Source organism: Cucurbita pepo, chromosome 10 (genome assembly GCF_057944985.1).
Source record: "Cucurbita pepo subsp. pepo isolate OVF chromosome 10, ASM5794498v1, whole genome shotgun sequence".
In the NCBI taxonomy this organism is placed as follows: Eukaryota; Viridiplantae; Streptophyta; class Magnoliopsida; order Cucurbitales; family Cucurbitaceae; genus Cucurbita; species Cucurbita pepo.
Window position 1 is genome coordinate 5,925,707 of NC_141807.1, and position 27,749 is coordinate 5,953,455.

The 27,749-nt window shown below is 37.3% G+C and overlaps 3 protein-coding genes and 1 non-coding gene across 7 annotated transcripts; 1 reads left to right on the forward strand and 3 right to left on the reverse strand.

Annotated features, from left to right (window-relative positions):
* Positions 1-739: 739 nt before the first annotated feature.
* LOC111804225 (BTB/POZ domain-containing protein) lies at positions 740-9,469 on the reverse strand. Of its 3 annotated transcripts, none has more exons than XM_023688957.2 (3): positions 9,317-9,469; positions 2,581-2,656; positions 740-2,318 (listed from the first exon to the last, which is right to left on the reverse strand). In XM_023688957.2, the coding sequence occupies exons 2-3, from the start codon at positions 2,590-2,592 to the stop codon at positions 1,020-1,022; spliced, it is 1,311 nt and encodes a 436-aa protein (XP_023544725.1). In that variant the 5' UTR covers positions 2,593-2,656; positions 9,317-9,469; the 3' UTR covers positions 740-1,019. The 3 variants fall into 3 exon arrangements, with proteins under 3 accessions (XP_023544725.1, XP_023544723.1, XP_023544724.1); XM_023688955.2 differs by having other exon boundaries at positions 740-2,345; XM_023688956.2 differs by lacking the exon at positions 2,581-2,656 and having other exon boundaries at positions 740-2,345; positions 9,317-9,448.
* A 4,123-nt stretch (positions 9,470-13,592) lies between these two features.
* On the forward strand, positions 13,593-22,096 carry RBL15 (RHOMBOID-like protein 15). Of its 2 annotated transcripts, none has more exons than XR_015422763.1 (13): positions 13,593-13,783; positions 15,059-15,224; positions 16,049-16,352; positions 16,704-16,736; positions 16,824-16,915; positions 17,001-17,074; positions 17,996-18,090; positions 18,180-18,249; positions 18,750-18,895; positions 19,778-19,826; positions 19,902-19,951; positions 21,679-21,753; positions 21,843-22,096. XR_015422763.1 is itself a non-coding variant. In XM_023689231.2 (13 exons), the coding sequence occupies exons 1-13, from the start codon at positions 13,760-13,762 to the stop codon at positions 21,846-21,848; spliced, it is 1,191 nt and encodes a 396-aa protein (XP_023544999.2). In that variant the 5' UTR covers positions 13,594-13,759; the 3' UTR covers positions 21,849-22,096. The 2 variants fall into 2 exon arrangements, 1 of the variants encoding a protein (XP_023544999.2); XM_023689231.2 differs by having other exon boundaries at positions 13,594-13,783; positions 19,895-19,951.
* LOC111804595 (small nucleolar RNA snoR136) lies at positions 16,431-16,544 on the reverse strand. The gene has a single exon (XR_002816558.1). It is a non-coding gene; the product is annotated as a small nucleolar RNA snoR136 (small nucleolar RNA).
* Positions 22,097-23,482: 1,386 nt separating the features above from the next.
* On the reverse strand, positions 23,483-27,406 carry ANT1 (aromatic and neutral transporter 1). The gene is made up of 3 exons (XM_023687374.2): positions 27,153-27,406; positions 25,703-26,350; positions 23,483-23,946 (listed from the first exon to the last, which is right to left on the reverse strand). The coding sequence occupies exons 1-3, from the start codon at positions 27,366-27,368 to the stop codon at positions 23,542-23,544; spliced, it is 1,269 nt and encodes a 422-aa protein (XP_023543142.2). The 5' UTR covers positions 27,369-27,406; the 3' UTR covers positions 23,483-23,541.
* Positions 27,407-27,749: the final 343 nt, after the last annotated feature.

Consider the following 27,749-nt stretch of genomic DNA (forward strand, 5'->3'; position numbering starts at 1 on the left):
TTGTTGAGCCAAATCTCATACAGAGATCCCAACCGTCCAAAACATTAGACAAACTACAATATAGATTGTACAGATAATCATTACTTTTCAACATAGTTGTACGGAATGTTTAAAGTCAATGATTTTGACCCTAATTTCGAAATCAAAGAGCTCATACCATACCACTTTACACACAGGCGTAAAATCGTACACGAGAGTTCATATTTCTCCCCAATTCAATAAATCGATATTCGATCTCATTTTATTTGCATTGGTTCATCTCATGTTAATATCCGAAAAGTAATTTGTTATAGCTGCTAGAGTCGTTGAGCCAAATCTCATATAGAGTTCCTAGCCGTTCAAAACATTAGCCAAACTACAATATAGATGGTCCGAACAACCATTACTTTTCAACATAGATGGTCCGAACAACCATTACTTTTCAACATAGTTGTACGGATAACCATTACTTTTCAACATAGTTGTACGGATAACCATTACTTTTCAACATAGTTGTACGAAATATTTAAATTCGATGATTTTGACTCTAATTTTGAAATAAAAGAGCTCATAGCGCGTAAAATCGTACACAAGAGTTCATATTTCTTCCCCCAATTCAATAAATCGATATTCGATCTCATTCTATTTGCAAAACCTTCCTGGTTCATCTCGTTTTAATATCCGAAAAGTAATTTGTCATAGCTGCTAGAGTCGTTGAGTCAAATCTCATACAGAGTTCCCAACCGTTCAAAACATTAGAAACCGAGAGGCAAAGGGATCAGCCATTACTCAACAAAAGTGCAGCCAAACTACAATATAGAATTGTACCTTTCCAATGAGAGCTACACAATAAATACACATGAAGCTAGTTGACTTCTTCAACTTACTATTTGCATCAGCTAAGACTAAGATTTTACAAAGAAACAAAAGGGGAGGCTAAGCCAGAAACCTCCACAAAATAATGCTTCTAAACCCATATGCTCTAGCAATTGTAGGTTAAAGGATGATCATTCATAATACAATTACAAAACCATTCAAGTTCAAGCCGAGGGCTGGAAGCTTGTACCTGTTGTGCCAGGGTTATCCCCCACCAAGGAAAGCCTCCTTTTCGCCACTTTCGACCTGTAACACCACACTTCGAATGCCTCGGTTAGATCAGGATAACGGATAACGTGTTGATTCTGTAACCATTCGGTTATAATCTCTGCTTGCTCCCCTGATGGCAATGCAAGGATGATCGAAACAAATGCTGATTCTAGCAACTCCCAAACGTCACTGTCGATCTTGAGTTTCGGTTCATCAACGCCATTGTTAGCAAGACTATCTATCAAGGATTTGGTTGTTCTTACGAAAGGAAGCCAAACCTTAACCATGTGAAGCCGTTTTGAAGTTGGGAGGATCACTGAGCCGTGTTTAATTGCCTCTAAAACCTTTGCTAACACTTCAATAATCCCTACCCTTGTGTCAATAATTTCTGATGCTACACTCGCTTGCTCAACAACCTTGACTATCTTATTCGATGCATCAATCCAATTAGAGACAAACTCCTTCATAGTTTCTAACCTTTTCAGAATACGGCACATCCAAGCTAAATCTGTCAAACAAAAAACTAAAACTTGCATGTTCCTTTCCTTCCCATCGGAGTGTACAGGATCAAGTACTATTTCTATAAGACTGTTAAAAGTTTTTAATAGGCTCTTCACACATTCGTTTACCTCTAGTTTTATTTCAGCATCAGCCATCAATAGTGGTGCATCATCATCTTCAACTAGCATGTACTCGAGCTGTTCCTGGGCCGAAGGCTTGAGATCGTTTATGTTAGAAAAGGGGGATAATGTAGCCACTCGAAGAGCCGAAAGAAATATCTGTCTAATGAGAGATGAATTGACTGGTTGAAGACGAGCAAGAATTGGCTCAACTTCTGATCCCATGTGAGGTATCACCTTCAAAATTTCCTCCTCTTCATCCTCCTCCCATGGTACCGCTTCCAAGTAATTCACGCAAGCACTAATAATGTTTTTGCACTCGAGATCAAAAGCCACACGGAGGATGCCAAGAACAGTTCGAACATCATTCCATAAGTCATCTGTTGGGATATCCGTAATGACATAGAGAAGGCGCAGAAGATTTACGTGGTAATCAAAGGTTGATTCTAGACAGAAGACCTCGACACAGTTTCGTGAGTCAAGAATTTGACATGTTGGCCATTTCTCAGAAAGTCGATCAGCAAAATACTTGCTCTGTTCGGTTAGGATATGGGAGTGGCAATATAACCATTCATCTCGACCATCTTTTGTTCTAAGCCGCACAACAACGTCACTGGTCGATCGGTCACCAACCTGGCAGCATGATCCAGCTTTATTACTCTGCAGGGAGAGGAGTTATAGCAACGAGAATGTTCAATATTAAACTAAAAATTCTATCTTAGAAGCTAGACTACAATGAATCGTTTAAAGAAATGTGAATCAACACAGCTGCAGAAAAAGGGGAAGTTGAGTGGGGAAGGCAAGTATTATATGGCGTTCAATCATATAAATGAAGTGAAGAATTGAAGATAAGAGCTTGAGTATAACAATTAACAGCTGCGTATATATAACTTACAGAGTCGTCCATCAAAGCATTATATGCTAATAAGCATTCATTTTATGCATCCTTCACTGTTGGGTTTAACAAGGGCCTACATTTAACAGAAAGACAAAAATTGCGGTCATTCAAAACACAAATTAAAAAGAATTTCACAAAGTTGGAAAAGTTTTATTTTATACACAGCACGATAAGAGCAATGAAGAAAAAAGAGAAACCATAGAACAAAAGGCCATATGATTTCTTTTCCGGGAGGTGAGAATGCCTATGAATCTAATCAGTTCATGGCTAGAATCAGTTTTGTTGATGAAAATTGAAATTTCCATGGCAGAAAAAAGTTCAGTAGATGTAGTAGGATAAAATTTAAAGCAAGGTAGCTTTGGTGCGTGCTGAAATATATAAACAAAAATAATTGACAACAATCATTTTCCAGTACTTTTTCATTAAAAAAAACAAACCCTTTATTGATATTTGAAAAGTTCTAAATTAAAGACTCCATTCCGTATGAATCTATAAGTCCCCAAAGCAATAAGAGCAGCATCTAAAGCTTAAACACAGTCTGAATAATAATTCCAAGCAAATTCTCCAACAATATATTATCTCATAAAATGAGCAATTGCTAAATCTTTGGAAAGAGCAGTCGAAGAAGCCACATGGAACTTTATCACTAAATAACTAGACACTAATTTAAATAAGTATCTAGACACTAGATAACAATAAATCTAAATTAATCCCTAGATTTTAGGTAACTAAATTTAAATAATAATCTTAACTAAATCTAAATAAATCTAGAAAAATTAATGAGGTCAACTACTTCCCTCATTTAGTGGGATTACACAAGTATCCTTTTGACACTCCCCTCAAGCTGAGAATGAATTACAAAAATATCTCCCAACTTTAGGCTAATAATTTGACAATTCCTTTTAAACCAAATTCCCAAATCCACCTATTTAACAATGTTGATCCATAAAAACTTTTTTCCTCTAGGAGTGCAAGGAGAAACTGAAAAAAACGACTGAAACTGCCGTCAGTTCAGGTTTAGACCAGTTTTGTTTGGCAATTTCGGTTTATATAATAAAAACTGGTTATATTTGGTAGGGTTTAGGTTAGGCAAAGTCACACCGGTTATAAGCCGAACTGACCGACAATAACATATATATTAAGAATCGTAAGTTTGTCAATTAACAAGCCCGTGGGTCAACGTTAACACCTATTTGGTATGTGCAAGGTCTTGAGTTTAAGCCTAGTTAGGATGTCATAAATGGTCTCTCCATTTTTTTTTATTTTTATTTTTATTTTTTTTTGCATTATCAAATGTCTACACATAATGCAAGCCCCAAGCCCAAGCCCAACAACTCTAACAGGAAGCCTACTGACTAACTCCCAACGATCCAAGCCACGAAGTGAATCCCGCACGCCAGGAATCAACAAAGCGACGAACCATCATACCAAACTGATAAATTTTCGGTTAATCGATTTGGGGCAGCTTGGTTATGCAACAAGGGTCGTTTGGCTCAGTTTTTTCATCTTCTTTATATTTTTTTTGGCCCTCAAACTGAGCAAAACCAAACACCCTACACCCCTATTTTCCTCTCAACTCGTGACCACAAAGTAAATTGAAGATATATTTTTAACCCTGAAATTACAAACCCAAGAGCACTCAAAGATCTGAAACAATGGGTTCAGGGGTTAGAATTTAGGGTCAAGGGTTTTTGTTCTAAGTTTTTTTTTCTTCAACATAGTTAACCAAAGTGCAGAGCCCTACATTAAAGAAAAGCTGGCTGTATGCATCAGAAAAGAAAGCCCAACAGTCTAAAAACCCTTAAAAGGAATGAATAAAAGAAAAATGAGTCCAGCTTCTTCATGATTTCGTGCTACGGTAAAAAACAAAAAGGGCCGTCTCAAGAGAAGGAGAAGGAAGGACCTACAACGATAGAGACTACTAACCCTTTCTTGTTCCTAGCCGTCTGTTACGAATTTTCTACTTATGATCGGCATGAATTGAATTAGAATGCAATTTCAGCCAAAAAAAGAACTGTGAAAAAGATCTCAAAAGAAAGAAGAGTATTCATGTCCCTGATTCTTCCTTCACAAGGTAAAAGCAAAATCGAAAGCTAAGACGAAGAAATGAGGTATACTTCACTAGTGTATACAAGGGGAGAATAGAAGGAAGGATAAATATAGAGGTAATGAAAAAAAGATAAGCAACAGGCTTGAAGGCCAAAAAGGACTGTATCGCTCACCTATGTTGGATTATAAATATTGATAAAACCTAGCTTGGCCTGCAAAGCATCAAAAACAATCCTTGGCAGAGCTTTAGTGAAGATATCTACAACCTACATCTTTGTGGGCATGTAGGTGAGAGAAATGCAATTTACTTCAACCTAACCTTCATCCGGATGGTCTATCCCAACATATTTTCAATCAGTCGTGATGTTGGGATAGTTATCTCAATGATAGCTTGGTTATCACAAAACTCATCATAGGTTCCTTTTGACTTATTTTTAATTCAGTGCAGATTTTTATCTATACCATAATTTCCATGAGTCACAACTCTAAATTCATCGTCTACACTACTTGTGGATATCAATGGCTGTTTCTTGCTTCTCCAAGTTACTAGGTTGCCCCTAACATATGTGAAGTACCAAGGATGGAAGAATCAAGATTTTGTCAGCCCTACATGGGAAAATTGATGGGGCCAAGAGTTTTCCATAGAGGGGACTCATGCATTTTGATGTTAGAGGTCACGAGAAATTTGAAAGAGCAGTAAGATGGATTCAATGCAACCCACGACTTCATTACTGAATCAGAGGCCCATCAACCAGGGGTCAAGTTTGAGAAAGATCCATGATAATGCAAGTTCTGAACTTGAATGCCCTTATCACCATTGTTGGAATGACAAAAAAGGTGAACGGCCAGTTAGGAGCCTAGAATGGAGCTACTAACTATGTTATAATATAGAGGCTCATCAACAAGGGATCAAGTTTGAGAAAGATCCATGATAATACAAGTTCTGAACTCGAATGCCCTTATCATCATTGTTGGAATGATCGAAAAGGTGAACAGCCAGTTAGAGCCTAGAATGGAGCTACTAACTTTGTTATAATATAAATAGATGACTTCCATGTGGCTTTAGGAACTGGACATTCACAAAATATCATAATCTACAACCCCACTCTTTAAGGGACATCAGGCTTGCTTGTGGATAGAATAGGCTGCAATGTAAACATAGATAAATGCTCCTTCACTCAAAAGCACATTAACTTCCTTAATCAACCCACCAACAAGACAAAATTCTAGAATGGCCCCTTCAAAGTTCGCCTCATAGAGAAAATAGCAAACAAGCTCTTTGCAGAAGTGTCTGTGGTCGAGCAATTAAAGAAAAAAAAACATGTTGCACATTGTTAAATGGGCATGGAGGTCCTCTTTGGAAGATCATAGTCTACAACACAAGGTTAAATGTGCGCAAATGCATGTAACGATCGTGAAAAAGAAAAAAAAAAAATCTATCTAAGCCGCATGCAGCCGTAGGGAGCTGTGGCTTCACTCTCTTCATTCAAGCTTGGTGGCATCACTCGGCTAGCTCCCTAGCTCTCTCTTCTCTCTTGCCCAATCTCCCTCTCTTGGATCCCTCTTGCCTATCTTCTTTTTCTTATCTCCCTCGCTCTCCATTGCTTCTCTTCAAATCAGCGTTGTGCTCCTCTTCTATTTGATTGACGTCGTGCCCCAGCTTCTTCCGCCATCATCGTAGCAAGACGAGTGATCAGCAGGTTTCACAATCAATCAACATGGGTTCCTAGAGATTTTCGGTGAAGGTTGTTTTGCTATATGCAATCAGTTAGGCAAAGGAGATTTCCTCATTGCGCGATCAATTGGTGTTCAGTCTCTTCTTCATGGACTGGTTCCTGTCTTCTTCTTCACGCGACTCGCAACCATTCCGATGAGTGTTGGTCAAGGGTTGTGGGTTCAGTGACTGGTGCAGGTGAGATCATTGATTTTGTTTTGATTGGTGGTGTTTTTTTTTTTGGTGTTTGAGCATAACCCACACATTTCTTAGGTTCTGTTGTAGGATACCCATAGCATTTGGGCATTTGGTCAGCGTTGGTGGGTCTATGAAGACGAACCAACAAGGTTTGAGCTCTTTCAAGGTGAGGAATCTTTTAGGTGACTCTTTGGTCACTGTTGGGTAAGCTAGGTGTCCTAGAGAGTTTGATTTTTGAATTTGGGTATTGTTATTGAAATTCGTTCAGTACGGGCAAGGACATTTTTAGGAGAAGTTAGTTTTACTTGAAACTCCCTTTAAGATAAGTAGTCTGATTGGATAACTCCTTGAAATCTTAGATAGAAGTACATGGAATTTGAAATGCATGTTTGATTGGATGATATGTGTTTCTCTTAAGTATTAAGTATGTGATCTAGCAGGATGGTTATTGGATGTTCTATTAAGAACGCTGTGATTTATTTAGTATGAGGTTTGCTTAATTATGTTATCAGGCATGGTGTGTAGAGGGGTTCTGATTACGGAATGAACTAGTGATGACTGTTATGATTTCTAGCATGTTTGAAGAGCCCCAGTTAAATGTATGTTATTCCCAATTTTATGAGATTATTAATGACATTTACCTTCCCCTACTTGTTACATATGTTTTCATGAGGTACTATGCTGGGATGGGATAGACCTAGTTCTGCTTGAAAGTTGCTAACTAACCTATAGTAGTGCTTGGTCTTACAAGAATTACCCACTTAGGCACCATAATTGGTGATCATGAATGTTTTTCATGAGGTTCTGTGTTGGGTTAGGCCTTGAATCACTAGAGACTTGCCAACTAACCTCGAGTGGTGCTTTGTCTTACAGGATTGACCCACACTGGCACCATAATTGTATTGTTTGGGAATCTATAAATTGTTCACTGGATAGAATGTTACCATACTTTTTAGTTAAGGCCCTTATCTAATTGAACGACTTTGCGTTGCACAATCAGACCCTGCATGCATTCAATGTTAGGATTTTAAATATGAGTGCAGCTTCAAACTCTCAAGTGGGAAGTGGAGCTACTTAATAAGTGTATTTTTATACTCACTTATGCTACTTTTCTTTTCTCTTTTGAGGGTACTTGAACTTGCGTTCAATCTAGCGAGGCTATGGAGATGGTGATGGGCCATGGTCTTGCTTAAGGTCTTAGGAACTTTTAGTTTTTTATTTCTACTCATTTCTTTTACAAACATTATTGTTATTTGATTATTCTTTGCAAACTTGATTTGAAGATAAATGATTGATTGACCCTCGAGTTGTTTTATTGTTTTAATGGGATTCCAAACTATTAAATATCATCAAGTTTTGATCCGTTAATTATGTTTTAAATGCTCTCTATGCTTTACTTGAGCTTCCACTTGTTTTCAAAACTTCATGTCTTGCACGTTGTAGTAGCGACCCTTTATTGTCCAGTTTAATAAGTCGGGTTGGTGCAAAATATCAAGACTTTGAAGGGTTGGCTCACTCTCAGTTAGACTTGGAAAAGTAAAGTTGGACCTGGAAGTGTAAAATGTATCCTTGGGCCCTTGTTTCTAGATGCTAGGAACAAACCAAGAAGCTTCATGCTTTGAAATTGATTCAGGATACCAACATTAGCTTCTAGAAAACATCAAAGCAGATCCTCAAGCTTATCTACTAAATTTCTAATTTCCTCAATTCTACCAACCACTTGCAAGTTTTAAATGAATACTCAATGGCTAATTGTTGGAATGAAGAGGTTGGCTCTTGGGATTTTCACCAAGGAAACAGATGATAGTGACGAAGTTTCTTAATGAACTTGTTATCTTATTCTGGGTAGTTGGATTGGATGCCCAATTTGCAGGAAGATAGGATATGAATTTTGAAATATCAGGTTTTTTCAACTAAATCAATGATCTCCCATGTCAGCAATTTTCAGAAGGTGGTTGTGACTTGTGAGGATATCATATTGAAAATTCAAGGTGACTGATAAGACAACTCCTAGAATTGTCAAGTTTATAATGCAATCAGTGCTTCTTAATCAAGATATTGTCAAAAAGAAAAATCTGCACTTCTATTTGCTAATAAATTGGTGCTACCTTCCAAACAATAGTGGAGAAGAGTTAGATCATCTCTTCCTCAGGTGCAAGGCAACTTAAAGGTGCTGGTTGAAACTAATCAAGGAAAGTTAAATCATCTCTGTTTAAGGACTAGAATGAAAATTTAAATCTGCAATGGTAGAGGTGCAGAAGTAGATTCTACATCTATCAACGTCTTCTTTTCTTACATTTAGCGAATTATCCAATTCTAGAATCCAACATCCACGAACCAAAAAGACCAAGGGAGTGGAGATCAACACAACAGCTATAACGCGGCAAAAAAAGAAACAAAAACAACAAGAAGACGCCACAAAATAAAAAAACTTCAACGGAGCCGTTAGACGACAGCTAAAAAAAATTCTCAAGGAACAAATCTGTGAGCAATTTCCATAAACATAAGTACATCGACCAGGCCAAAAGATGCAGAATACTCTCACATCAATGCAGAATTTCACAGAAGAACAAAATTCAAGCATAATTGACAACATAATCGAGTTAACAAGTACTAAACGAAACGAAGAGGAATAAAACTCCTACATCAAGCTTCGATCACAGAGCAATGGCTTCACAAAACAAATGAAAGCCACAGAAAACGAAGAACAGTGAAACAACTGAAGTTGGATCTAACGAAAGTGAAGAGAGAAGGAATTGAAATCGAGTTTACCATTGGCGAGAAGCAAGCATAGAAGTTCACGGAAAGGGGAAGAGAGCTCCGATTTAGAGTCGAAACAACGGGACAGAACTAGACGGCTCTCTCAGCGCTCAGTCTCTCAGCTTTCTCTGAGTTGTGGGCCACGCCGGTGACGTGGTTCTCAAGGGGAAGGAGCTCTGCATTTTCTGTAAATTTCGAATTTTTTTTTAAATTAATTAAAAATATATATCATTTTATATTTTTGTAAAATATATATATATATATATATATATATCCCTCAATATTTCTCAATAAAAAATTTCAAAAATTTCAAATATATAAATTAAAATTGTCTATCTCCATCTCATAGATTATCTCGGAATGGTTTTAAAATTTTTTTCTAAAATTTTAAAGAATTAATATTAATTTTAAAAATTTATAGGTAAGTTTTGAAACGTGGTAGTAAATATCATGAAAATAGACCGCATAATATCATGACGAACATAAATATTATAAGGTACGTATCCATACTATTCATAACTGGGAAATATCTGTAATGCACATCACATACATAATATGAGGTATCGTTATAACCACGGGTTAAAATAATAAAATAAAGTAAAAATCAGTTAATTAATTAACTAATTTTAAAAAAATAAAGAAAAAAAATCATTACCATTTTTTTTAAGATAACTGTCGTAATTTTGACCATAGAAAATGAGATTTTTAATAAAAATAATATATATATATATATAAACATTTGAAGACTCTACTCATGCAAAGCTCTAATATGGACCACTGCAAATGAGAGAAATAATTTTGTAGAAGTTCGAACTTAAAACTAATGTCATGGGCATATATAGGTTGACTTAGATTTTAAAGGACAGAATCAAACTTTCATTCAAGATAGATTAGTGACCGCTGCTTAACTTAATCAAGTAAGTAACCTTAGTTAGATAATTGAATGGTATCTGATGGTGCATGCCCCGTGGCTCATGCATGCACCATACTATTGTATGCTATATTTATGTGTTTTATGTTATGACATATGACGACATGCTATGAATGCATAGGATATATCTATTATATTATATTGGGAAGGAAATTAAATATTATGTGTGTCATGTTATGTCTTACCATGTAAATTTATGTGACGAATTAATCATGGGGACCTCATGCATGTATGTGTGTCATGTGCACAGGGCTACTTTTCCATTATATTATGTTAGTACAAGCGTGGACCTTTGATATTTACGTTATCCATGATATCATACGAGCCTTTCCTTTTCTGCGGCATCCGATGACGCATTAACGGATTGTGTCCGACCAAGTAAGACTCGTGGGTATGTATACGAGCCCATTTGGTGGGTCCATGTGTACGTACGTGGACCGTGTGTGGAGAAATACCACACATCCTGCCTGGAATTGGAAAGAGCCCAAGATCATGTTATAGTTTTAAAGGATAGGTCCTATCATTAAAGGTGTGTGATTGCATTACTAACTTCAACAGTGGGGTGACTTGCTGAGTATTACGGTTATGTTACAGTTTTAAAGGATAAGTGAGAGGCCACGTGCTATAGGGACGCTACATCCCCACGACTTAAAATCATGACATTAGTGTATGATGGAAGTCGTACATTCATTCATTAATGAATAACGAGCATAGGATTCATGCATACGTAATGCTTGTCACATATTTCAAAATTAACATATGTGGCTTCCTCACGTTTCATAGGTATGAAGTGAACGTGTTAACATAGTTTCCCAAGCATATTATAACACAACATATAACATGACATTAAATAATTTATAACATAGTGTAACATCACATAACACATGCCAACAATCATAATCATGATATGTATAGGAGTCACAAAGTACGCATCATCATATATTATACAAATCTAACAAGGAAGCTGTTAACTCCATGAACTTCTCTTCTATGATGTCCCATATTAGTTGGGGAGGAGAACAAAACACCATTTATAAGAGTGTGGAAACCTTCCCCTAGTAGACATGTTTCAAAGCCTTGAGGGGAAGCCCAAAATGGAAAGCCCAAAGAGGACAATATCGGCTAGCGGTGGACCTGGGCCATTACAAATGGTATTAGAGCTAGACACCAAACGATGTGTCAGCCTTCTTGCTGTTCCTTGAAGGGGGTAGACACGAGCCGGTGTGCCAGTAAGGACGTTGGGTCCCAAAGGGGGTGGATTGTGATGTCTCACATTGGTTGGGGAGGAGAACAAAACACCCCTTATAAGAGCGTGGAAACCTTCCCCTAGCAGACGCGTTTTAAAGCCTTGAGGGAAGCTCGAAAGGGAAAGCACAAAGAGGACAATATCTGCTAGCGGTGGATCTGGGCCATTACAAATGGTATCAGATATAGACACCGGACGATGTGTCAGCCTTCTCGCTGTTCCCCGAAGGAGGTAGACACGAGGCGGTGTGCCAGTAAGGACGTTGGGCCCCAAAGGGGGTGGATTGTGATGTCTCACATTGGTTGTGGATGAGAACAAAACACCATTTATAAGAGCGTGGAAACCTTCCCCTAGCAGACGCGTTTTAAAGCCTTGAGGGGAAGCCCGAAAGGGAAAGCACAAAGAGGACAATATCTGCTAGCGGTGGACCTGGGCTATTACAAATAGTATCAGAGCTAGATACCAGACGATGTGTCAGCCTTCTTGCTGTTCCCCGAAAGGAGTAGACACGAGGCGGTGTGCCAGTAAGGACGTTGGGCCCCAAAGGGGGTGGATTGTGATGTCTCACATTGGTTGGGGAGGAGAACTAAACACCCTTTATAAGAGCGTGGAAACCTTCCCCTAGCAGACATGTTTTAAAGCTTTGAGGAGAAGCCCAAAGAGGACAATATCTGCTAGTGGTGGACCTGGGGCGTTACAAATGGTATAAGAGCTAGACACCTTCCCGTAGCAGACATGTTTTAAAGCTTTGAGGGGAAGCCAGAAAGGGAAAGCACAAAGATGACAATATCTGCTAGCGGTGGACCTGGCCCGTTACAAATGGTATCAGAGCTAGACACCAGACAATGTGTCAGCCTTCTCACTGTTCCCCGAAGGTGGTAGACACGAGGCGGTGTGCCAGTAAGGACGTTGGGCCCCAAAGGGGTGGATTGTGATGTCTCACATTGATTGGGGAGGAGAACAAAACACCCCTTATAAGAGTATGGAAACCTTCTCCTAGTAGACGCGTTTTAAAGTCTTAAAGGGAAGCCCGAAAGGAAAAGTCCAAAGAGGACAATATCTGCTAGCGGTAGACCTGGGCCGTTACAAATGGTATCAGAGCTAGACACCGGACGATGTGTCAGCCTTCTCGCTATTCCCCGAAGGGAGTAGACACAAGGCGGTGTGCTAGTTAGGATGTTGGGCCCCAAAGGAGGTAGATTGTGAGGTCTCACATTGTTGGGGAGGAGAACTAAACACCCTTTATAAGAGCGTGGCAACCTTCCCCTAGCAGACATATTTTAAAGCCTTGAGGGGAAGCCCGAAAGGGAAAGCCCAAAGAGGACAATATCGGCTAGTGGTGGACCTAGGGGGTTACAAATGGTATCAGAGCTAGACACCTTCCCTTAGAAGACATGTTTTAAAGCTTTGAGGGAAAGCCCGAAAGGGAAATTTGCTAGTGATGGACCTGGGCCATTACAAATGGTATCACAGCTAGACACCTTCCCCTATCAGACATGTTTTAAAGCTTTGAGGGGAAGTCCGAAAGGGAAATCCCAAAGAAGACAATATCTGCTAGTGGTGGACTTGGGGCCGTTACAAATGGTATCAGAGCCAGACACGGACAATGTGTCAGCCTTCCTACTGTTCCCCAAAGGGGGTAGACACGAGACGGTGTGTCAGTAAGGACGTTGGGCCCCAAAGGGGTAGATTGTGATGTCTCACATTGGTTGGGGAGGAGAACAAAACACCCTTTATAAGAGTGTGGAAACCTTCCCCTAGCAGCGTTTTAAAGCCTTAAGGGGAAGCCCATGGACTTAGGCCGTCACCGTTACATCTTCTCTACACATGTTGTTGGTAAGTAACATTAAACTCCTTCTAAGTCGACAATGCTACGTTGCTAGTGTAACACCGAGTACTGCAATCCTTTTTCATTTTTTATTAATACCTTTCAAATTTTTTAAAAATTCAAAAATACCCTTACCATTATTACACGCTTAAAAAATATCCATAAAATATTTTAAAATAAATTGGAAATTTGACAATAATTTTGATTAATTTAGCATTTTTTTTTTTTTCTTTTAATAGGGCGTAGTTAATTTGGAACAATGAGCAAACTTATTTTAGAAGAAAAAAAAAAAAAAAAAAAAGGGGAAAAGCAGTTCGAGTGAATGAACACACCCGCTTAGATAAAAATGCGTTAAATTTCAATTCTTCCATCTTCCTGGCATTTGCAGTTGCTTCAAGAACTCTCTGGACTTGCTTTTCAACCAAGTCGCGGGAATTTCCAACGAACAGGATGAGATCCAACATCGTCACCGAGGTAAACTTTTGATTAGCGTTTTTCTTTTTCTAAGCTTCAATTTGGCTTGATTTTGTCCAGAGCTTTGAATTTCCGTCTAGGATTCGAGCTTGTGAAAGAAAATCGTCGAAGTCTGTTTTGTTGCTGTGAAGTGGGAGGAAAATAAGTGTTCTGGGGTTCTGGAAAGTTATTTTTGTGTATAATTGATTGTTTTTCGTTGAATTTGAGCGTAATTAACAGTGAAGTTCTTCAAAAATTGAGTTAATTAAGTTTCTGCAACGCTGTGGTAGTTTGATTTGTTGTCTGGATGCACTCCCAAAACTGCCGATGTAAAGAAATGATTAGATTCCTTAAGAGAGATCCACCTCCAAAGGTGTTTTCGTTTAGTTTTCAGGTAGCTAGCTCGTATCTTTAATCCTTATTTCATCTTACTCGGCTGCATACACATAATGTGAGAGAACAATTCTAGATAACTGATGCCAATGTCAAGCAGCTGAATTACATCTATCTCAGCTGACAAATGCTGAAGTACCCAAACTTCAAGTAACAATTAGGACGAAGTCAAAATCTTGATGTAGTTTCCTCCTTCAGAAAGTGAACCTTTGCCCTAATGGGTGAAATTTTAAAGCGGCCCGACCAACATGTTTATGTTCTTTCCATGCTGCTTCTAATGGATAAGGCAATTTCCTTTCCATTTCTTTTTTCCTGCCGTCCAATGAATCTTTATGGAGTAGGGAGAAGCTCCACTTCCATTTGTTCTGGTTGTGGAAATTGTGCCTGGAGAGTAGCATTATTGCCAGTCATACTATTTAGTAAATAATAATACATATGGACTGGGAGGATGAATACGAGTATTATGAGGCAGTCGAAAGATGCCTATTTTTTCCACCGTCGCTGTAGTTTCAAATCCTTCTGGCGAGTCTATGGGGTTGCAACCTCAAATTAACCCAATCTCTCCGGCTGCAAAATTTTCTTTTCTTTTGGTTCCTTGCATTGTGTAGCTAGCTGACCCATAACCTTAAGCATGGTCCTATTGAATTATCTACATTCATGATAATAGTGAGAAAACAAATTTAAATAACTAATGCCAGTGGTAAACGGCTAGTTTATACTGCGGATAGCTGAATTATAATTATACAAGTTGGAAAATTAGACTTGAAAATCATTTAATTAGACTTCTAATGATAATTAAAGCTAAGTTATAAGCTTGATACTAGCATCATTATGTTTCTCCGAGTATAGAAGAAAAGAGAAAATAAAGAAGACCGCCTCACTTTTTGTTTTGGTGGCTGATAGGCAGGATTGCCAACAAGGGTGGGGCAATGGTGGGAAGGCATTCCATTCTTTACTTCAGCTATTATGATTATCTGTGGAACCATTTACTTGGTGTGTCTCTTGGTTGGATATGACTCATTTGTCGAAATATGTTTCTTACCTGTGGCAATCCTATCGCAGTTTCAAGGTATATTTCTCCTTTCCTCAATATGTAGTGGTTGCTTTATGTGTCATCGAATCTATAATTGACTCTGTCTTTTAGTTTATTTTTGTAGTAATTCTATTCATGCTCATGACATGGTTTTAGGGTGTCAGAATCTAACCGATGCTCAAGTTGAGGTTTTTAGGATTCTGATCATTTCGTGTGACCACAATAGTAGATCTGGGGCTGGGACCTTGTAATGAACAAGTAGATCGGAACTGCTTTTCAACAAAATTTGCTTGTTTTTATTACTGAATTAGATATTGTAATGTTAACCCCAGTTGTAAGGTGCCACCATGTTTTGTTGGAATTTATAACGGACAACCATCTTGAGCCAGCCAACACCTACCTACGATCCTTCTTTCAAGCAATATATATAGTATTCTCCTACATGATTGAGCATATTTGTTTAAAAAATTAGATTCTATAGTTTTTTCATGAAGGTCAATCTTTCTTCATGATGGATTGTGCAGTTGGATTACTCTCAGGGTATACTTGTTATTTGGATAAGAAACTTGCAAATAGCATTCCACAAAACAGAGTATACTAATTGGTATTGTGTTTGTGATGGAAATAAGCGAAATTAGAGTATTTGTACCCAAAATATGGTACTTTGTATCATAATTTGTACTAACAATTCACATTTGATGTGGCCTACGTTCCTTCCTTAGTTTATAATTTCTGATTTTTTTTTATTACATGGCATATATACACATCCTGTAATTTTCCCTTATTACTTTGCTAGTTGTTACATAGAAGTTGGCCAATTCTTCTCAAGGTTCTTAATGCTATTTGGTTCTATCATGCAGTTTACAGGATTTTTACGTCCGTTCTTTTTCATGGCTCGCTACTTCATGTTTTATTCAACATGTTGGCTTTAGTGCCTTTGGGTTCTGAACTAGAAAGAATCATGGGATCAATCCGCATGCTCTACCTGACAATTCTCCTAGCCATAAGCAATGCTATTATTCATCTTTTCATCGCTGTTGTCATGGCTCATAACCCCCTTCATCATTATGACAACCCTATGAATGAGTGTGCCATAGGATTCTCTGGAATTTTGTTTTCATTGATTGTTATAGAGACAAGTTTGAGTGGTATTCAATCCAGGAGGTAAGTCTTTTAAACTGATGACTCGTAGTACGTGATATTTACTGTCTTTGCCTTGTCTTTTGAACACTGAAACAAAAAAATTGTGGTTCTCTGATGTCTAAAGGCATCATGTTCAGTGAAACTCTAGATAGCAAGGAGAACATCCTTTGGGCCTCAAAATTGGATTATTTTCTTTGCTCCATTACATGACCAATTTTTCCTAAATGAGCCTTATGCATACATTATATGCAGGATAATCCTTTTGTATAAACATATTTGATAATACGGTGTATAATATGTTGATTTCCATTATAGATACATGCGTTTAGGTTAACTAACGTGTTTTTCTTTTCCCCATCTCTTGACTTGCAGTGTTTTTGGCCTCTTTAGTGTTCCTGCTCAATGGTAATATTTATTAATTTGCTTAAATTAATTTCAACTATCCTGTGTATTCATGTTAATAGTTGGTTGAATTCCTGTGACCTGGTTTAGGTATGTGTGGATTTTGTTGGTGGTGTTCCAGCTTCTAATGACAAACGTCTCATTTCTAGGGCACCTATGTGGCATAGTGTCTGGATTTGCCTGTCAGTTTTTCCTATCTCTTAAACCAATTTTTCTATTGTATATCGGGGAATTGAGGGTGCTGATTCTCTTTTATCAACATTGCAGATACTTATGGACTATTAAACTTTCTCTTACCTGGAACGTCCTTTTATTCTGCTATGGAGTCTTCCTCTTTGCTTGTAAGTGTTTTGTTGCAATGGCAATGGATGATGAATGAGATTGTTATTATAACTCTGTTTGTAATCACGTTAAGATTCTAGTGTTCTTGACAGTCATAATGATTGGTGAAGTTATTAGAGGGCATAAACTATGGTAGCAGATCAATACAGCCTCCAAGCTGAATGTACTAATACGTCTGAGTGAAGACATGTTAATGTCATATTGCTGCATTTTCCACCCATAATAAGACACAAGAAAAAAGAGGGTTAACCATAGAGTTCATTTTTGCTATGAGGGCGAAGGTCTCATGGTAACCAATTTCATAGTATTTAGTGAACTGCGTTGCTACCTTCCTAGCCTTATATCTACCAAGAATCCATCTGAGTGAGCACCCTTAGGTTTGTTGTTTTTCCAGGAAAATTTCCCTTCGAGCAGTTTCTTATGAATCTCCTATAAAATGTAGCTAGACCAAAGAAACTTGTACCTCTACTAGTTTCTGCATTGGCCAATCTCTCATTGCCTGAACACTGGAAGGGTTGAGATAGATGTCCTCATATCTAACAATAAATCCAAGAAAAGGTTCCAGAACCATGAAGATACATTTTATAAGACTATGATTGACATATAGTTTGTGATCTGAGTTTTCTAATATCATCTAACTGAAGAACGATCGAGAGTTTGAGGAAATGCTTTTAAACCTGGTTTATTAGTATGATGAACGTGTCTTCGGTATTGAATAGTCCAAGCAATATAAACAACCATATGAATAGTCCCTCATAGTCTGGTTATCAATTGACTGTAAATACTGCTGTACATATATGTAGCAACTTCCCCTTTTTGTCATTTTTTATTTTTATTGAGGAAATGATCTATTTTTATTTGGTTGCATTCTTTGGTGTAACCTTCTTGATTTTGGTTTCATAATGGTAATTTTTTTGTAGTCATCTTGTGTAAGGCGACCAAAATTTATTTTGTGCACTGGTGGAAATCCTTCTGCCCAGCTTCCAACGTACTCTGGCCAAAATACCGTGACCAAGTAAATTTTTACCCTGATCACATGTATTATATTACCCAATTACATATTTATGTACGTTTCCATCCATTTTACCTTTTCCATTTTAACAGTGGCCTCGCCTTTCCTAATGTCTGGAGAAACTTATCTTCATGGATGCCGCGTAGAGATGTAGTTACTGAGGTATCTTGTTCTCTTAAAATGGTTAAAATTACTTTGTACATATATGATTCGGCTTTTGATGTAGAATAGAGTTGGAAAGGGGAAGTAGATAGAACAGGAAAACATGAGTTAGCACCAATATAGACTCGGGTTATTAACAAAATCATTCAGAGTGAACTTGCTGAGTTAGTTCGCTTGGCAGTGTGGTTAGGTTGATAATTAGCACCATTAATTAGGGTGATTAGTTATCTTGGGAGTTATAACTTGCTGAGCTAATCTGTTAAGAGTTAACAAGAGAGTGTAGCTGAGGATTGAAGACAGGAGGAGGGCAGTGCAAGCTTCTGTAGTTGCTTGTGGAAACTCGTAGTAATTGTGAACAGATCATTAAGATCTCTTATTCTTTTGGTTACTAACAACATCATTCAAAGTGAACTTGGTTAAACCAAAACAAAAAAACATTAAATATTTTGTTTTATTATCAATGTGGGCGTTGTTATGATTGGAAATTTGACGTGGTACAGCCACAACAAGACAGCAGATTTCCTGGACGTGGAAGAACACTTGGTTCCGTTCAAAACCAAACAGTTCCTGTTGATGATTCAGAGTTTGATCTGCAGACCAGGTTATTGGATAGGAGTGCTGCAGACCATCAGTCATCTGATGGAAGGTAATAAGATTTTGGGGGTAAAAATCAATTTTTATTCTTGAACTTGTCAAGTTGTATCAATTAATCCTAAAATTTTAATTTAGTCAAATTGCACCCCAAGCATAGATAAGTGTTGCAATCTTTACCTTCTCATAAGTATTCATTTGAAATTTCATTAAGAAAAAGTATTCTCATGTACAATGAATTATAAAAACATATGTATGGTGCAAAATCGAAAGGGTTTTTAAAGAAAAACGATATTGGAGCTAAATTTTTGCCTAAATTTATGAGTTTTGGAAAAAAAATTTAATTGCTTTTTGTTAAAATTAGCGATGAATTAGTGGAAATTGAATAGAAGGTTGATATTGCAACATTAAGATAAGTCTAGGGTATAATTTGATGAAATTGAAAGTTTAGAGATAAGAACTAAATTATTTCTAAGGGTCTTTTTACATTTATACTATGATGTATATCTTGACCTGAGAGATAATCAGAACTATAATGTGAATTTAAAGCCAATTTTGTTAGGTTCAGAAGCTCTATAATACTCGTTCACTCGAGCAATTCTAGACGTTGTCTGTGCTGTATTGACTTTTGAAGTTTGTCGGAGTGAAAGTTTTGGCATGCAGTATGGTTAATAATGAAACGTGCCCATGTTGGTATTTCAAATCTATAGAAATCTAATACTATGAAAAGCTGAAGATTTATTTATGTTTTTCCTTCCCAGGAAACAAATTATATTATGGGTCTGTTTGAGAATGTTTTAATTATTTATTATTATTATCTTTTGTTTCAAGAAGCATTTTATAAATGTTGATACACAAATCAGTGCCTATAATGCAGTGTCATGCATGATTTTCTTACCCCAACATCTTATAGGGTTTTACTTGATGATTTTGTTAGGCAAAACAATACCGCGGTAGTAGATCGAGCAACCCCAATACAAAACCAGGTTCATCTCATCTTCCTGCTTACTTTGCTCTTTCCAGAGTCTTTGGTTTAATTGTGAACTTGTTGCAGAGACCAGTTGCCTCTGATGCAGCGATTCAAAAATTAGTATCAATGGGTTTTGAAAAGGTAACTTTTTTACTCCATGTCATTGCAATAGCCCGTTTTTATTACTGTTTTAAAATACTTCTCTGAACTGCGTGACTATATGGGCAAGTTCTCTCTTTTCGTACTCCCCTTTGCTCTAATGCTTACATTGCCATCATTATTAGTATAATTCTAAAGATTTAAAGTTTCATACTTGAGATGGTTCGTACCAAGAATATTGTGAGATCCCACATTTTCGTACCAAGAATATTGTGAGATCCCACATTTTCGTACCAAGATTATTGTGAGATCCCACATTTTCATACCAAGATTATTGTGAGATCCCATATTGGTTGGAGAGGGGAACGAAATATTCTTTATAAGGGTGTGGAAACCTCTTCCTAACAAACACGTTTTAAAACTGTGAGACTGACGGCGATATGTAACGGGCCAAAGCGGACAATATTTGTTAGTGGTGGGCTTAGGCTGTTACAAATGGTATTAGAGCCAAACACTGGGCGGTGTGCCAGCGAGGACGCTGGGACACCAAGGAGGGTGGATTGTGAGATCCCACGTTGGTTGGAGAGGAGAACGAAACATTCTTTGTAAGGGTGTAGAAACCTCTCCCAACAATGCGTTTTAAAACCGTGAGGCTGACAGAGATACGTGTAACAGACCAAAGCAGGCAATATCTGTTAGTGGTGGGCTTGGGTTGTCACTTAACATAGAAAATTTTGTGCCGGACTTAATTTTATACCTCTAATCTTCATACTTTTTTCACAAGACTGGTCCGGTATTTCTTAGAAGTTTGTTTTCAGCTTTCTTGTTTCTTTATACATGCTAGCTATAGACGTGACACCTTATATAAACTCACTTTACCCATTAATCAAGATAGAAGATTCTATTCTAGAGACCGTAACTAAACGAATGGCCAGTTTGATCATTAATTTCAGAAAGTTGGAGTTTCCGTTTGCTTCTAAAAGCATACATTTCTGCATTCTCTCTTATGTATGACCTGCCTTTCAAATCTGCAAAACTCTTTGTTAGGTCTGTTAAGTTCAATTGGATTCTCCAACTTCTTACTCTTAAAGGCTATATAACAATTAACAACTCAATCAACTTCTGAGAATGTTTGTTTCTAAAAGTTGTGAATACACTTGTATCCTAATACATGGTTTACATTTCTGTATATTTTTTGAAAAAACATGTATAAACTAGTGTAAAACATAGCCAACCAATGCTTTTTCATTGAGATCCCACGTCGGTTGGAGAGGAGAACAAAGCATTCTTTATAAGGGTGTGGAAACCTCTCCTCTAGTAGATGCGTTTTAAACACATGGTTTACATTTATGTATATTTTTGAAAAATACATGTATAAACTAGTGTAAAACAGCCAACCAATGCTTTTTTCTGTGAGATCTCACGTCGGTTGAGGGAGGAGAATGAAACATTCTTTATAAGGGTGTGGAAACCTCTCCCCAAGTAGATGCGTTTTGAACACATGGTTTACATTTCTGTATATTTTTTGAAAAATACATGTATAAACTAGTGTAAAACATAGCTAACCAATGCTTTTTCTGTGAGATCTTATATCGGTTGGGGAGGAGAACGAAGCATTCTTTATAAGGGTGTGGAAACCTCTCCCTAGCATACACGTTTTAAAAACCTTAAGAAGAAGTCCAAAAAAGACAATATCTGCTAGCGGTGGGCTTGGACTGTTACAATTCCAGTGGCAGCCTTTGACTCAAAATATTTTGGAATATTTACAGACCCAGGTAGAAGTTGCGCTAGCAGCGGCGGATGGGGACGTTAATATAGCCGTTGAAATTCTTATGAGCCAAAAGGTTTATCTTTCATGACGAGTGCAAATTCATGAGTCGTTTATGATTTGGTGTGTACTTTGCTAACCATGGCAACTAATGATTTCCTGCAGGAGTAGTTGAAAATTGCAACCAAGTTTAATTGAGCTCATGCCATGGGAATCTTTCACCACTCACAGGATTTTCTTCACTTTTACTTGGCTTTAATTTCATTTTGTGTTGTATTTTTCAAGGGAATCTTTTAGGCTTAGAGGGGATATGTGCTCTAATCTTGAAAATATACGTGAAGCTTTATAAGCATAGAAGGCTAATGGGAATGTAATTAGATGTGGACCTCTTGAGATTGAATCCAAGATATATTAGCTCTTCTTTGTATAGCATGCAATATAAAGAACTTGACCTTAGAAAGTTTCAACCAAACAATGGTGGAAGAAAGAACTATAGAGAAAGTCTTTGGACAAATTAAGACTCTGAACACTAAAATCCCTTCTCGTAAACTCTACCGTCAAAGATAAAAGAGTTGGACAACGACAAGACGACCCAAGTCAAAGATAAAAGAGTTGGACAACGACAAGACGACCCAAGTCAAAGATAAAAGAGTTGGACAATGACAACACGAACGGAAAAGAGGGGGCTCTTAGCGCCAGAAAATTTATATAAAATAGAGACCGCGAGGAACATTGAGGTCACTTGTTAAACCATCGTTTCAAGAGTTTTTTTTTACCGAGAGCGTTGAAAGTCTTAAGCTTGTTCATTAACCTTATACTTAACATTTTATTTAAAAATAAATAAAATACAATGTTTTTTATCTTACATTCTATTAGAAATCTCTAAATAACCAAATGTATAAATGTTTATTTTAATTGCAAATATATTTTTATATTTTATCGTTAATCAATTAAAATTTACTTTTTAAAGGTTAAAGGTTGATAGTATAAATTAAAATCTTGAAGTTCTATGATTCAAAATTTCACTCTAGTATACGACGTTATATCCACTAAAAATTCGCTCAAAGAGTTTTTTGAACACCATGGGCAAACCACAACTAAGGCAATAATTAGAATTAATGCAACCATATTCTACCAAATATAAGTGTTAAAAAAATTGGAATTTAACTTAGGGGAGTGAGTGATAAGGACGCCAACTCATTGTTTCCGACCTCTTTAATTAAAGGCTTCTAACGAAGGTTTAACCCATTTCGACATTGTTCTGCTCATCTTCCGGAGAAAGGAGCTAACTTTTTCTTTCTTTCATGCACTTATCCCTTCCAACCCTATATTTACCTAGCAACTCAAAAGCTCTTATTCGAATGCATGAACACATCCGCCTATCGCCCCGTCATAGCACGATAAAATGCATGTTGAGTTGAACAAGAATACAACAAATTGAAAGCATTGACTCAATAAACAAAATGTTGTTCCAACCAACAAGACGATGGAGCAAGTTGCCCCCAAGGCTTACAATTTGGTCAGTTCAGTTACGACCGAGGACTTACTCGGTTTGGCCTGAATAGCTCTGTAAACCGAACCGAACTACCAGCTTGATTCCTTTCATCCCTACCAAACACACTATAACCAACACCAATACAAACCAGAAGGGAGATGACTTTTATGAATAAAATCAAAAGCAAAATCAGAAAAAAGGGATTAAACTGCAAACCTTAGAACAAATGCACATACTAATCTTTCAACTTAGAGAGCTTCCTAATCCATCCCCCCAAAAAAAACATGAAAAATGATCAAAAGAAATGCAATAGTGTAAAAACAGCCAATCTACTATAAAAAGTGGTTTTAGTTACAAATAAACAGCAGCTCAGATACCAACCAGAGAATTATAAGTACCATAAATGGCAAAAAGCAATCCGGAAATCAAAATGAAAGAATCCAAAACTTTTTGGCCGAAGCTTAGAGAAGAACCCATTAACCTCAGGTGAAAAATCGCGGGTAAAACAAATGAGATTAAAGCACATACTGTACTGCCAACAAGCGAGGCAAAGAGACCAAAACCTGGAACAAATGAAGCCAACATGGCCAATCCGAGCACGATGATCGCCCGACTGATGTACGTAGCTACCTTCAGTTGTTTACCTGAAAATACATTATTGCTGTCTTGAATCTTCTCAAACAAGCTGCTTTGTTTCAACTTATCCTCCACAATCTCGTTAATTGGATGCAACATCATAGGGAATGTGAAAACCAGCCCCACACATAATCCAACCTGAAGCACATTTAAGATTCAAGTGAGAAAATTTGTTTTATTTTCGTGCCAACTATGATGTATTATAAACAAACTACAAACAAAAACTAAATGATAAGAAGGTTTTGAATTCGAATTCTAGTGAAGGGAAGACCCATTAACTAGATTATAAAGTGAGTGAAAATCTTTTCAAATAAACTTCCATGCCTTGAAGAAGGATCCTGTTCTATCTATTTGATTGAAACACCCCCAACCAATTCCAGAGGATTGGTAATCTCTTCCAAGAAGGCTGTTCTTTTCACAGAACACTTCCTACCCTTCCCTCGCTAACAAGGTAATATTAATACCCACAAAACATAGCCAAAAACGCCTACAGTCAGCTATACGGACAACACGTCACACTAATAGTAATAGACCCTCTAATTAACTTCCATAGGACTTTTCCCTCATTACCCCTTCTAACGAACATGTTCACAGTAGCCTGACAGTTTATACTTGAAAAGACACCTACAAACTTAAAGTAGCTGTTAATTAACCAACATTAGGAGAAACAGTTTCGATTATTCATATCTGTTAGGGGACATTCTCTAGGAATGAATCATTAGCTTTCTACAATTCTTTTTATCATTTTGTTTTGTTTGTCTAGTCATGTTTCCCATGGGTTAGTGAGTAGTCTGAAAGTTACAATTATCTATGTTCGACCAATTAGTATCTTTAGATAATCATCTATCATCTATGGTAGAAAACCTAACATGGTTCAAGTTGACACATCTCTTTTCACGAGTTTTAGGGAGGAAACTATCAGCATAAACAAAAGATAGGGTTTGATTAATTCCTAAAAGTACATTTCTAATTACGGATTCAACATCATTCAGATGCAATGCAATACAGAGAAATACAGATCAGCATTCTAAAATCCATGTTTTTTAGAGCAGGGGAGCAGAAGAGGAGGAGAAACTACTCAAAGATTCAACAGCATCAGACAGATTCTTTTCACAACGTTGCTTTTGCACAATTTTGGACGTTCATTAATATGTTTGGGAAAAGGGTAGTGTTAAAAATCCCAACAGATGATTCAACTGTTGAACAAAAAAGGGGCACTGTTCCCATAAATCATTGACAATGGGTCAAATCAAAGAAACTAATCCAAAGAAATAACAAAATAGATCAATTCAATCAGCAGCACATGCATAAGAGAGGACAGCCACATGAAAATGTAACAAATGTCCAACTTGCAACAGAGTAGCATGTGATGTGACACAGTGATAAATCATACAGCTAGCTAATGATTTATAATTTATTCCCTTGTGGAAATCTTGTTATAAATTTAAATTAACCCTCAAAGACGTGAATGCATACAGGGCTTGATCTTGCCTAATGCTGCAACCTCATCTCAAGGATGATATGGTGGAAAGTGAATGAAAACTTATCTAAACATTTCCATGAAAGAATAATCAAATCTGAGAAATTAGTAATGCATCCATAACCATGTTTACCTGAACAAATGTCCAACTTGCAACAGAGTAGCATGTGATGTGACACAGTGATAAATCATACAGCTAGCTAATGATTTATAATTTATTCCCTTGTGGAAATCTTGTTATAAATTTAAATTAACCCTCAAAGACGTGAATGCATACAGGGCTTGATCTTGCCTAATGCTGCAACCTCATCTCAAGGATGATATGGTGGAAAGTGAATGAAAACTTATCTAAACATTTCCATGAAAGAATAATCAAATCTGAGAAATTAGTAATGCATCCATAACCATGTTTACCTGAACTGCTTTTGTTGACCAAGTGTTGGGGAGATTCAGAGTGATAATATCTCTGGTTTCATCACCATAAGCCATGTATCCAGAGAACCCAAACAAAACGTACACAGTGGTGATTCCTACAAAAGCCTGAGCAAGAACCTTTGGGAATGCAGCCTTGTCTTTCATAGAGGACTCCAAAGCCAATGTCATACCAAATCCTTCAAAACAGAACACTGCCATCCCTCCTGCAAACGGCAAACCTCGCATATTCGATGTAATAGCTGTTCTTTTATCAAATGAAATTCCACCGGCTATTGCCTTTTGGATATCTTCCTTCACCACGATTCCCATTGCTATTGCATTGCAAATATCAGCAAAGATACTGAAGGGTGCTAAAGCAGCCAGACTTGGAATCCATGACAACACAACTTCAACTACTGCTATTAAAAATATATAGTATGACATTGCGAGGCCATGACCTTGAAATACAGATGAAAGGTTTTGACCGATAAATACTAGGTATGCCACCGAGCCTCCACATTGGGCAAAGAAAATGAGAAACTCTGTAAGGTATCGACCATTGCTTCCCATACATATGTATCCCAAATCCCCAAACGTTCTTGATTCGTTGGATCTTCCTTGTGACGTCAATTTCTCCCTACAATTCACCTTACATGACAAGAAAATTGAACAGAACTACAGCTTCAGAAAATCTTCACAAAGGCATCAAACACAATAATTCAAACATTTAACATACAACATTCAAACATTTTATTGGTTAACAACATAAAATCAAAGCTCAGTAGAAACACCGAACAGGTTCTCTCAAATTCAGAAAATTAATTCGCCAAACAGGTCAGCGGTATACCTTAACGTAACGATGAAAGCTTATGAATCTTAATCAATTTCATCATCCGAACTGTTGGTCACCTTATATAAGCGAGAAAATTGAATTAAAATTTAACTTCAAAATAGCATTCCGAGGAATCAACAACAACAATTCAAACATTTACACATACAACAGCATTCAAACTTTTCATTAGTTAACAATGAAGAAGAGGAAAAGGAAAAAGAAAAAAGAAAAGAAACTCGCAGTACGAACACATTCTCTCAGACTCCTAAAATTAATTCGGCAAACAGGTTAAATTAACACCTTACCTTACGACAATAGCTTTCCGAGAAATCAAACACCATAACTCACACATTCAGGCACACAACAACATTCAAATCGTTCATTAGTTAACAAGGAAGGAAGAAATCGCAGTAGAAGCACCAAAAACACTCTCTCAGATTCAGAAAATCAACTCGCCAACCAGGCTAATACTACACCGTGCCGCAATCACGCAAGCAAATGAATCCTAAGCAATTTCATCATCCAAACAGGCGGATCATTTACCAAAATCCAGTTAACTCTATCAATCTAAACGATAAACAACAAAAAAAAAAAAAAAAAAAAAAAAGAGAAACGAACCAGGAGGAGCATGCAGTAGTAGGTAGCGACGCCGGCGAGTGCGACGCCAAATGATCCAGCACCCCAACCAGCGATTCTGAAAGCATAAGGCAAACCTAAGATGCCGGTTCCGACGACGGAGACGATGATATTGCCAAGAGCTTGAAGTGTGGAAGTAGTTCGCGGAGAAGAAGAATGGAGCAGAGGGATTTCTACAGCATCGGTGGGCAGCTCCATTGTTGGCTCTGGTTCAAGATGAATGAAGATTATGTACGTCTCTCTTTTTTTCTATTTTCTTTTTTTTTTTTTTTTTTATAATAATTATTATTATTTATTTATTATAATTGATTTTGCCAGCGTTTTATGGCTGAGGCTATTATGGGTATGATTTGTCTCAATTATTATTATCTCGAGATCTGCCTCCAAACAGATAAAGAATCTCCGTTTAAAAGCAAAACGAGGTAGAGAGTGATCGTTAGCTAAATGGGGTCCGGGGGGAGGGGGAGGTCGAGGCAGATATTATATTCTTTGTTCCTATTAGGGTCGGGCTAGAGATGATATTCTCTGTTCCTACTAGGATTAGGGGTAGATATTATATTCTTTGTTCCTACTAGGGTC